The following is a 12,413-nucleotide window of genomic DNA, read 5'->3' on the forward strand; positions in this document are numbered from 1 at the left end:
TATGAAATAATCTGCCCTTTTGAGAATGTGAGCTCTTTCTTTTCTTTAAAGCCTGATACTTCTTTAGTAAGCATACATTGCTCCTTTATTCTCTGTTAAACATTTACAATGAGTGTTCTTACATATGATTTTTTTGTCCAAAGATTTTTGCTTATGAGAAAAAGAGGAAATGACATGCTACCTACAATGCATTTGTCTATGGAACTCTTCTCAAGTATTTGGATGAATGAATTTGATTCTGTTTTCTGAATTGGAGTTCCCGGGGTTCCCTTATTTCAAAGAAGGCCAAGCATTTGATGGAGGTTTAAATGGGAAGTGATACATGTACATGTATGCAGCAATTTGAAGAAGTAATTATTTTCCATTGAGTTCCAAACTACATTGTATTCTTGTTGATGATCACAAGATCACAAGTATTGTGTCTACTCTCTCTATTTCACAATAAGTTGCAGAATTTCATTTAAGCTAAAATTAGATGCCAGTGATTTATTTTGCCCATCATTTTTTATTTTTTTTTATTTCATGGCCCTGTAAATCTATTCTCAAAATTGGATGTATGCATGTCGATTCAACCTTGAGATTCTGCTTAAGTTGATTTAGTCATTCTTGAATGTGCAATCCTTACAGTATATGATTTGCTTCTTTTTTTTTCAGCTATTGTACCGATTCATCAACACAAATCTCTTGATTTACCTTGCTTTGAAGGAAATGCAAACAGAATAGTCAATCCTTCTATTATGTCACTCATCAATTTTCCATTGTCATTAATGATCATCCCTAACACAGAATTTACTCCATTTAATATGATCCACTTTGTACTATTCTGACATGCAGTTGTTCAGTCAATAAGTATCTGTGTGTGTGTGTGTGTGTATGTGTATGTATGTATCCAAACCTATCCAACTTTTGATAATGAAACCATTTCGATTGTGATCTGAAACCAGAGAGTTGAAATGCCCGTCATATCCTCCCAGGTAATCCAACAGTTATACTCCAGCACAACCCGAGACAAAGTATATTCTGTCTCGTACCCGGGGTGAGTGGAATCAAATGACGGGAGGAAATCCTGCCTCCTTCATCCTCCTTTCCACCTATATTTATCTTCCGATTCAACAACATCCAAACTTGACAAGCTTCCATTCAGTGAGTCAGGTAGTGAGTGAGCTACATCTCAATCATAATGATTTCAAATAACCCAACATCTTTTAGCATCCTGCTTCACTCTGATTTATTGACTGCTGAGCTCACTTACATCTTATGCCTTCCTAGTTTCAGATTCATAAAAAGGATCTACACTGAAAATTTCTACCAATTACTCCTCTCTTTGCTTGTGCATCATTCCCACAAAGAAATGTCACACATTCTTCATGGTTCTTCCTGGAGGAGCCACAAAATAAGGCTTCATAGTATTCAAAATTCACTTCAAGTCAGTCAGAAGGTCTGTATTGATTTTAGCAAGTAGCTAGGTTTTTAACAAAGTCCTCTCGTTGCCAAATCTGATCAAAAGAAATCTTTCAATACATGAGATTTTAAATAAGAATATTTTCACACCACTTTTATCACCGTCAATTTCACCTATTTCTTTAAACAATTTTTAATTATCAATGATAAACAAGAGGATATAAGAGTGGTTGTTTACATTGCTACTAGAATCATAAAAGTGATACAGATTCAAAAAAAGCTACAGTGAAGTAGAAAGATGTGTTCCCGAAAGGGCTACCTCATTATATTTGTGATAAAGACTGCACAAGCCATGCATGACAGTTACATGTAGCTGAAAAGGGACTTTGGGGAGGGCTGCCCATAGGCTGCTTTGTAGTTTTACACACATCAAAGGCCGTATGGTATGCGCATTGCCCCATTACCTCAACGAAAATCATTTTCTCTACATCAAGTGCTTAAAGGACAAGTTCACCTTCACAAACATAAGGATTGAGAAAATGCAACAATATAAGTAGAGCACATCAGTGAAAGTTTGAGGAAAATTGGACAATCGATGCAAAAGTTATGAATTTTTTAAATTTTTGTGTTGGAACCGCTGGATGAGGAGACTACTACAGCTTGTGAGTCATATGCGTACAACAGTATAAAGAAAATGTAAAAGAAAATTCAACATATTTTCACTTTTTTCGCACAATAAAAGAGCACTTGACTTGCCTCTTTCTAAAGGCAGGGGGAATAGTATTACCCATAACATTTGTCGGTAACGAGGCAGGGGAATGTGTACTTTTTCGAAAAGATGGAGTTTTGTGAAATTCTCTTTATATTTTCCTTATATTGTTGTACGCATGTGACATCTAAGTTATTCGTACACTGCAGTAGTCTTCTCATCCAGCGGGTACTGCACAAAAACTTCAAAAATTCATAACTTTTGAACGGATTGTCTGATTTTCCTCAAAATTTCAATGATGTGTTCTACTAATATTGCTACATTCTCTCAATCCTTATGTTTATGAAGGTGAACTTGTCCTTTAAACTGGGAAGGATCTCCAGAAATTCATCCACATTCCAATATATTATCTCATCCAGCTCACAACTGATTATATATACACTCGACCACTCCTATCTATGGGCAAGTTCACTGCATTGATTGAGGTGAATTTGATCCAGTCGATGAAACATTCAAAGAATAGAGGAAGAAAGAAAGAGAAAGAGAAATGTATTATGCCTTTGACTTTAGAAGCATTCTTGTGTTATACTTAAAAGCTTCCACTGACAAAAAATGCATGTGTACAATGCTACCTTTGGCCATGATTTTTGTGTGTAACCTGGCTGTAATTACTCAAATGCATGTTTAGAACCTACTGTAAAAGTGGATATTTTCGCCCGACTAATTTATCGCGCTTGGCAAGGTATGAAGAGTTTTGCATGTTTTTAGTTCAGCGGAATCGAGACGTCAACTACTGGAACGGATGGCTAGCAAGAATATTTGCTTGCTTTTATTTTCGCGCTAGTTTTCTAGTTGCGCGAAATCCGCAAAAATTTCCACTTTTTCAGGATGTGATGTGATTTTTTTTTTCCTTTAGTGTAGTTGCATGATTAGTTCCCTTGAAAACTTGCTCCCTCCCTCAGAAAATGCAAGCCACTTCTGCTTTGTTTTGTGTGTGTTTTTCATTTTTTTAAATTCAGTCTGAATCTGCATGAAATGGGTGACCCTTCAGGTCTTACCGCGAAGGGTCATAGGTCAGGGGACACGTGAATGATGACAAACCAGGTGTCACTTGATTGGTCTCTAGTTAGGCATCACCTTATGGCTCACTAGTCGAGTGTCCCCTATTGGCTCACTTGTTAAGTGTCATTTGATTAGTCACCAGCCATACGTCTGTCACTTGAGATTACTGAAGTACAGTGTAGCTCTTGTGAGCAAGCTTGTCAACTCTGTTGAGTTGGTTTGTGGATAACATTGACCATTCGAAATGTGTAGCTTGCACAAATTGCCAAATGGAGCAACCCTTTGCATGTTTACGTGTGAATTGATATGATTGCTCGGATTCTCTTTTGTTTTTGTTTAAATGCTCAAAGCATCTTCCAGTTGGCTTTGAAAAATGAACTGTATCTGATGTCAATATCCCTTTCAGACTCAGCTGGATGTTAAAACTCATTTACACAACTTAAGTCATCATTAAAATTGCAGTGAGTGCATATCTGTTTGATGTTCTCATGATAATTTTGCAAATTACAGCTGCAACATTGCCCATCGATTATTATTTTTTCTCTCTCCTCTATTTTAATGACTGTTCCTGCAAGTTGCAATTGATCATTGCCTTGCCTCCAAGTTTATTTTTCTTCCAGTTTTCATATGTGTCATCTACATTCAATATTTATCTTCATTCAATATTTATTTCTTCATTTCAGCTACAAGATTCTGCTGCCATTATACACTTTTTGTTTTCCTCGTTTGAGGTCATTTCAGCATTCTTCTTTACGCAGCTTCAAGACATGTCATTCTCTTTTTTTAAAATCTCTCCTTGTGCCGCATTGCATCTCTTTGACTAATGTCAGACATACCTTTTGATTTTTTTTTTACACGATTCCTCAGCCGTTTCTCTGTATTCATTTATTCATTTATGCTTTATCATAAGCACAATGTAACATATTCACATGCCATCCAACTGAGTGATTGGCAAGTACAAGAAAATGTCATTTCCAGGCATGATTGATGTGCTGTCAGTGTACTCAGTTCCTTTAAAGATGCACCTTTAATACAGAAGCATGTAACTTATTATCATTCTTCTTTTTTTTTTCATTTCTTTTCTACTGAAAAAGATGTTGATTTGTTTTTATACTGAAAAAAAAAAAATTTAAAATTGGTAAAATCTGTTGTTTTTAGTGAAATCATGTCTCAGAGCCAACTAGGAGAAGTTGTGTTTTATTTGTGCTCTGCTGTGATTGACCAGTAAAAGCTACATTGTACAATGTGTATATGCCTCAAGATTAAGTTGTGAAAAGACATTAAAAGTATGTGCATTTGAGGTTAGATCGAAGTAGAAAATGTGCTGCATATCACAAGTAAGCACTTTCAACAGAACATATCAGTAATATGTGAATGGGCCCAAGAAGTGGCCTATGTATTGCATTTATCAGAATTATTTTGGAAATTCTGTAGCATCAATGAACTAGAGTATGATAATATTAAGAGGCTAACTGAAGTATTTTTTTTCTTTCTTTTCATGTTTTTCTCACCATGCCACAGTCGTACAAGCCCTCGTATTCATTCTACTAAGTCGGCAGCGCTTCGCTGATCCTGATCCCGTGACCCGTCTCCTCTCCTAAGCGTTCCCTCCACTCCTCCTTCACCCTTGCTGTGGCCTTCCAGACAATGACGACGAGGAACAAGACTCGCGTTCACACATCACACAATCTTCTCAGGAATTTTGATGGAGAGAGTTCACACTCTGACAAGGATTTCAGAGAAAGAGAGAAAAAAAAACAACAACTTTTTCACATCTTCTTTCCTACTCGCTGATGTATTCTATGCCCAAAGTGCCTTGTGAATGTTCTCAGAGTAGAACAGCTGAACACCATTGACTTGTATATGTCCTTCTGTCGGGTTCGTTGTCCCCTGTTTTACTAGATCTTTCTGCAAACTTTTATTTCAGCTCATAGCCTTTCTATTTAATTTTTGCCTTTTTATATATGCTCTGTACATAGTAGATTAAGTTATGATTTTTAATGGGAGACCTGAGCTAATTTATCAGCCTTACGTATTCTCTTTCTGAAGTCCTTAATTTTTTCCCCTTTATTGTGCCAGGATGTTTTTAGTTGAATACATCCATGTAATAAATGTACATTCTTTCCGCATTCCCTTGGTTTGTCCTTGTGAATTATTATGGATTAACAGGACACGTGTCTATTGCTATGATATGAACAAATATAATATCAAACGTACTCTGCATGTTCAACCATAAGAATCTTTGGCCTGAAATTCTTCATAAAAAGAGATAATTTTGTTGCATTAGTTGTGGTAACTGCTTTGTAGTATTCGAAATATGCTACTCAAAAATTTCTCGTAATATCACAGCAATGTTAAACGTTTGAATCTTGTAAGTTCACAATACAGTAGTCCCGATTCTTCTGTTTCAACAAATTGAGAGTTGCTGGACTCTACTAGAAACTTATAGTATATATTGGTGTGATTGAGTTTGCAAGTACTGCTTCAATGCAGAGTGTATCAAATTGCTGTCCAGCCTTATTGTAATATACATTTTATGTTGCTACCACATTCCAACCCTACGAGTAAGATTTAGGAATTGCTCCAATTAGCCTAGTCTGTATGTATACGTGTGTCACAGACTGCATGTGCGTACTGTGTGAGGAGATTAGTCATTAGTCCTGCGATTGCTTACCTACAGGTTACAATTCTCATAATACTCCAAAATCTGACATTTTGCATATTATATCAATATATCAATTATATCAATTCTGTAATGAGACACAGGTAGAAATGTACAGTGAAGTTTTTGATAATTACACATTGCATGTTTCCCCTAATTTCTTGGTGGACCAAATATGTCACACTTTTAAGAGTCACACTGAGGAATGTTGGTCCTTCATTTACCAGATATTTTGCTGAGTGCTGTGTAGTGCCCAGTCATGTGAAAGTATTTTGTTTTTGTTTTTTACTCATTGATGAATGAAGCTCTTCTTTTGACCAAATTTCCCCATTCTGTACACTTACGAACAAAACAGTTTATTTACCTCTCCATTCATTGGATATTCCTTGTCATTTGAGTTTGCAGTTCAAACAACTGAAACAACTGTTTCAGGGAGTGTGGTCATCTAATATAATGCTTTCTTTGTCACTCGCAGTGCAAAACAGAAACATGAGAAATTGTCAGTGAGGCTGACTTGGTTTCCATTTCGGTGCATATCAAAATAATTGTAAGGAAAGATTTTGACAGTCATCATCTTGTGTTTCTGATTTCATGACTTGATCTTTGATCTTTAATGAAAGGAATGATACTTTGAGGTGAAAAATGTTCACTTGTCCTGTGCAAGCATGTGCCATCCCCATTGACTTTATTCAGTTAAAATATTTATGACCTGCAAAATTTACATTAAGTGAAGTAGAAGTCACAAGTTTTGAGCACCCAAAGATTGTGTTAGAGCATTGCTGTTGTTGTTTTAGTTTTAAAATCACTATTTTCCACAGTGCACAAGCATTTCATGAAGTGAATGTTAAGGGAACTTTGAAATGTGACAGGAAATGCATATATTCTCTAAAAGGTACACAGCAAGGTAAATTGTTATTGTTGATAATGAAATATTGTTAAATGTAAGGTATGAGATATATATATCAAGATATTGTCATTAGTTGTGATCATTGTTGCAGACAGTTGAAATACACGACTGAGTGCCTTTAGATACAGTCATTCCAGTATAGAACATAAGCAAGATGACTCTTGGAGTTGAGTTTTCTTACAATGCTGTCGAATATGAGTATAGGGAAATTTGCAGTTTTAGGGTGATTTTAACATTTTATTCAGAAACTCTTTGTTGTTGATTTTTTTTCTCTGTTAGGATTTGAGATGAATGTGCCAAGGTTTGAAGTGAAGAAAAGTTTTGAAAGGATCCTGAGTAATTGTCTTGTATTTTCCTTTCTCTTTTGTAAGCTAATTTCCTCTCCTAGTATTCCATTATTCTCTGTCTTCATTTCCACATTAGAGCCTATGCGTGAACCAATTACGTAGCATTCTATTTTCATGTACCTAGGATGTGGATTGTTGATGAATGCACTCTCATGTTTACATTCTAAGTCTCTACAATGCTCTAAACTTTCCATGTCCTTTGCAAAACCTACCATGGTATACATGTGGTTCTTGTTTTGTGTGGCTCTCTCAGTTTCTCTCTCTTTCTGCCTGTTGTATAGGCACAACCATTTAGGATATATCCAGAGCAGCTTTGTAGTCTATGCACACAAGTAACTCCTCTTCGTGGGTCCGTCTTGCACACTTTTACTACTAAGAGAACCTAGGGTTGTATATTTCTAAAGAGCTTGTGATACATATTTTTATACCGTACCAAAGTTGGAGAAGTAAAGAGTAAGAAGTGTGAAACGTGTACACAGAATTCTGAGAGATCAATGCAATCCACGTAGACAGTAGAGAGACAGAATATTAGATCGCTAGCAACTTTAGGTCATTCCATATAGCAGTTAGCAATTGCTGTATTTTGAATGTGCGCAACAAACTGATGTGCATTGCTCGTCTATGAAATACGATAAAAACCTAACTGTTGCAATGCTCATATTAAAAAAAAAAGAGTGGCTAAGTGTTGATTGTATGTTTCTGTAGTTTTTGAATTTTCACTATTATGTAGGTTTTATTTCTGTTATGAAGCTGTACTTTGAGATCTGCTCATCTAGTGTGTTTGTATTAGCTTTTGATGTAGTATAGTCCTTCATCAGCGCATATACTCTCAGGTAGCAGTGGTGTCGTGTTCTTATATCAGCTGGATTTTATTCAAGAGGGTCATCTTATGTACATGTATATGAGACCAACGTTTTTCCCCTAAGTTATCGCAGTTTGAATCAATCATATCCCAGTAGTATCAGCTGTTCATATTTCAGAGAGAGTATATGATTAAGATAGCACTTCATTTGTGGAATAATGTTCAGTGAATTAAGTTGATGCTATGTTGAGTTTGAAGTAAGAGTTTTTCTTTTCTTTTTCAATAAGAAGTCAGTTGTAGAGATTATTCAGCATTTGTGAGATTAAAAAGAGCCAGTTAATTAGTATTTGTATCCATGCTTAACTGATACTAATTCACGCTCACACAAGTATTCTTTTAAAGAAAACCAAATATATCTCCTTCCATTATGTAATGCTTTAAAGTTTGTTTGTGATGGAAAATTAATTGCTGTCACTTGAGAACCTGATCAATTATGAGTTTCAATTTTCAGTTCAGTAAACTTGTTTGTTTATTATGTCAGATGATTTCATGATTGTGTGGAAAATTTTACTGTTGTCATGGCTTTTGAAGCTATTTTGTATTTTGATGCTTTTTAATTTGGAATGAGATATACCTTACTTTGCTGCCTCGTAATCATGTTTTCATTTAAAATTTTCAGAATGTATTTCTTACTTTTTCAATGTGACCATGTTATTACACTCGTTGAGATTACAGTGTGTTGTAACCATGTTCCATGGACTACAATCACAGTATACTAGTATCTCATTTAACCAGCAGTTGTCTTCTTTAAACCACACAATCCTTTTTCCTTTAATTACACAACAGCTGACACCCTTTCCTTCAGTAAATAATCCAGGTCGGTCAATAGCTGTCAAATTAAGCAATTCTCAACAAATTACAGTTTAGATTTTAACATTTACAGTGTAGAATTGTTCTTCCTGAGCGATCATGATTGGTACGTTCATGAGAGCGTATTCTTGTCTTCAGCTGTGCTTCAGAGCTAATATAAAGGTTTCTGCAAGGCCAGAATTTTGAAGTACACTGTTCCCTTGTCATTAATGTACTTACAGTGGTTTAAGAAAATCCTTAAAGACATTTGTCTCTTCTGCATTGAACACACAGTGTCTTGCCTATCCTGTCAAAGATAATTCCTTTGTTATAATGTAGACAATTTCTAACAAAAACAGTCAAATTTGTTTATCACATGATAAGACACTTATTCAGGTAGATTCACTTACTATATCTTGTTACCATTATTTGCATGGCCAGATACATACTGAACAAACAAAATACAAAACAAGTGGAAATAATACACATATTTATTCTTGAGTTTCCATGTTGCCAAAGCAGCAAACATTCCTGTAGATGATTGTAAAACTTTGCTCAGTTTTTTAGTAAAATCTGTGTTCTAGGATATAATTTTGCAAAGTGATGTATCATTGAGAACATGATGAGAAATATGTTAGTGATGGTAAAGTGTGTCATTTGGATTTGTTTTTATTGTCTTAGCACCTCATGATATTGCTGGTTTTGTTACAACAGCTCATAGGTGTCCCATTTGATCATCTGTTGTCACATAGCTGTGTGCTGATCACCAGAAAGTATGTTGCATAGACTGTGAAGGACATTTATTCAATAATACAGTAGTGGACTGATGGTGTGTCTCAATGACCCTGATTTCATATCTCTTTAATATCTGTCTGTCAAAATAGACTGGCCCCTCAAAAACCATGTTGGTGTGGTACAGGGTTAGGCAAGAAATGGACTCATTTGATTTGAGCAAGCAAATAACATACATCATTTCAAGTAATTGGTAATCAATGTAACAAATCTTCTCAGAAAACTACTGTGTGCATGTCAGGCAGTCAATGCTTCACTGGTGTTGGTGCGAATTTTGTTGGTATGTTTTGAATTTACATTTGTAATACTAGGAAGTTTATTCAGAAGTGTTCATATTTTCTTTTCAAGGCAAATTTATGACAAGTGTGGTAGTTGTAAAAGAGAAGTTTGCAAATATAACAGGAAAAAAAAGACAGGAAAATTAATAGTGAGAAGTATGAATTGACTTGTCATTTTAGTGACTGCTAAACATTAGGTTCCCATTTCCAGTTTTATTGTTTGTTTGTTTGTTGTTGTTTTTTAGGGAACACCAGCTATTGAGTGGTTTGTCCAAATTGATTTTATTCCGGTCAACCCAAGTTAAAGTGAATGCGGCCTCAGTCTCATGTCTGGCTTTGTACGAAGAAAAACAGGGCACAAGGATGATTTCGTGTATCTTGAAAATAACTGTGTTTTTCTTTCCTGAATTTGGCTTTGTGTGTAGTCATTTTAGCATGATGTTCTGGTTTATTGGTACTCTGTGTTTTTAAAAGTGTGTTTTGATGACACTTGGCTCACTCTATTGCTGTAGGTTCTTTGTTGTGTGGCTCTCCTAAGATGATACCCCGGGCCTTGAGACTGAAGACTCGGCATGAACATTCAGATATGGGGACCATTTTTATCTTCTAATTTCATGTTTATGTGTGACGTGGCTGTATAGGTTTCTTTTTATTAGTGCTTTCCATCCCTGCTTGGCCACTATTATGCTTGTATATGCGTCTTGAAACTAAAACATGTATTGTTTAAGAGGAGATGAAGAATTAATCACAAATAGGTTATTTTTGTATCTATGAATTAACAACCAAAAGTAAAGACATATATATTGTGTGTACCTGTATATAGGAATGTGAATTGACTGTAATGATGCTATGAGATTATGATGGTTTTCATTGTACATGTTGAATAGTTTTTGAAAGTATTTGTAACCTGGTTTTTCATTTCAGTGGAAGAATCTGTCAGAAAATTATTGGCTTTATCTCCAAATGCCATGTCACGAGAGAGGCGTTGGATTTTATGGGGGAAGACGTATTCTGTATTGGTTTCAGCAGTGGCAAATTGATGTGGCCAAAGTGTAAGAATGTCACTCTTGCTACAGCAGCGTTATTAAATACTTTGTGGTCTAAATCTTACAAGAGAAACCATGAAATCCTAGCGACTCATCTGTTTGTGTTTTGTGAATTACTTCATAGAAGGTGTACAATATCATTGCTGTGTTTGTCAAAGTGCAGGCTGTCTTGTCTTCAGTTTAATCCTCGTCTGTATTAAAGTCCTTATTTTCAGCCTCTCCTCAAATGCTTGGAAGATACGACTAGCCAATATGGTTGCGCTATTAGGGGGAAAAAAAGCACAACCAGTGGACCTCGGCTCTCTGAGCTGTATTACGACTTTCAAATAAATTGAAAATACAAAGCCAGCCCCGCGGATTATGAAGATTTTGAAAATGACAACATCCCTTTAAATTTATTTGTGAACAAAAATCATTATGCTACTAAAGGGGAATTCTTGACCAGCTAAAGATAATTTCTAAAAAGAGAAAGTAATATTTTACAATCACACTAGTGAAAATGTACTCAAATTCAGAAGTAATATTTGAGTCTGGGAAGTAGTTGTGTTTGGAAAAAAAAAAGGAATTTCATGATTTTGTCATTTGTGTAAAAGCTATATGGCAAGATACGGCAAGTTGTGAGTTAAATTGATATTGGCGCGCTTTTTGCATGTTCATATTGACTGTTCAGTAGCAGTTTGGGGAATATTAGTGATTGTAATTAACAATTACAACATACCCCTTTTCGTGCAGGTTAGTTATAGCAGACATAATCTGCCGCTTTGCAGTTTGGCACAGTCAACCCTCCAGAGCATGTTACACAAATGCTATTGAGGCTTTGGTGAGAATTTGAATGTGCTTTTGTGGTCATGCATGTGTGGGTGTGTATGAGTATGTGTCTGTCTGTCTGTCTGACTGTACCAGTGGTATTTGCATTGCAGAAATGGCAAGAATATAAGAGATTACATATACATCACAACCTGCATTTCCTCCATGTAAAGTCCATCAGTAAAAAACCACACACCTCCACCAATCCAGCAAGGGCGTAACCCTCTCACATTCGGGTGACCTGCCTAGATTGTTCTACCAGCATATTATGAGTGTGGACACCTTTGTTTCTATTTTATATTTAATTGAGTGGAGAAAGAATGACACTGTTAACACACCTCACACTTAGGGCATACATTTGATATGTATGTATACATTGTATACATACATACATACATACGTACAACTGTATATATTTATTCATTTTAACATTTACATCTGTATGTATGTGTATGTGTGTGTGTGTGTGTGTGTGTGTCTATTAGCCTTGAATATTCATTTTTTAAGTTAGTTTGTTAATTTCATTGGCAAATTGAGTTTGGTTTAACCTTTACTTTGTGCAATATTCAGGTTGACAAATGAACCACAGAAGTGCTCATGTAATTTGTTGTTTGTTTTGAAATCTTTGTTTCAGTTAATGAGTATAAAACTTGTCATTACAAGATTTTGCTACTTATTTTTTGATGGCATCCTTTTGACATGTCCTGGCACTTTTCCATTGGTGCAGGTATAGACTGAAGAGATTGCACCT

The 12,413-nt window shown here is 35.5% G+C and overlaps 1 protein-coding gene across 7 annotated transcripts in view; it reads left to right on the top strand.

The window, feature by feature from the left end:
- Positions 1-6,413, top strand: part of LOC139728138 (dual specificity protein phosphatase CDC14A-like) — a 75,102-nt gene extending 68,689 nt beyond the window's left edge. For 4 of the 7 annotated variants that reach the window (XM_071639098.1, XM_071639099.1, XM_071639100.1 and 1 more), the window contains 2 exons: positions 975-1,036; positions 4,694-6,413. In XM_071639098.1, coding sequence (XP_071495199.1) covers positions 975-1,036; positions 4,694-4,742 — 111 coding nt within the window. In that variant the 3' untranslated portion in view covers positions 4,743-6,413. The remainder of the gene's footprint in view (positions 1-974; positions 1,037-4,693) is intronic. The other 3 variants (XM_071639102.1, XM_071639103.1, XM_071639104.1) reach the window with 1 other exon arrangement.
- The last annotated feature ends 6,000 nt before the right edge of the window (positions 6,414-12,413 follow it).

The sequence above is a fragment of the Diadema antillarum genome, unplaced genomic scaffold (genome assembly GCF_040938485.1).
Source record: "Diadema antillarum isolate AM-2024a unplaced genomic scaffold, OU_Dant_1.0 seq00000166_RagTag, whole genome shotgun sequence".
In the NCBI taxonomy this organism is placed as follows: Eukaryota; Metazoa; Echinodermata; class Echinoidea; order Diadematoida; family Diadematidae; genus Diadema; species Diadema antillarum.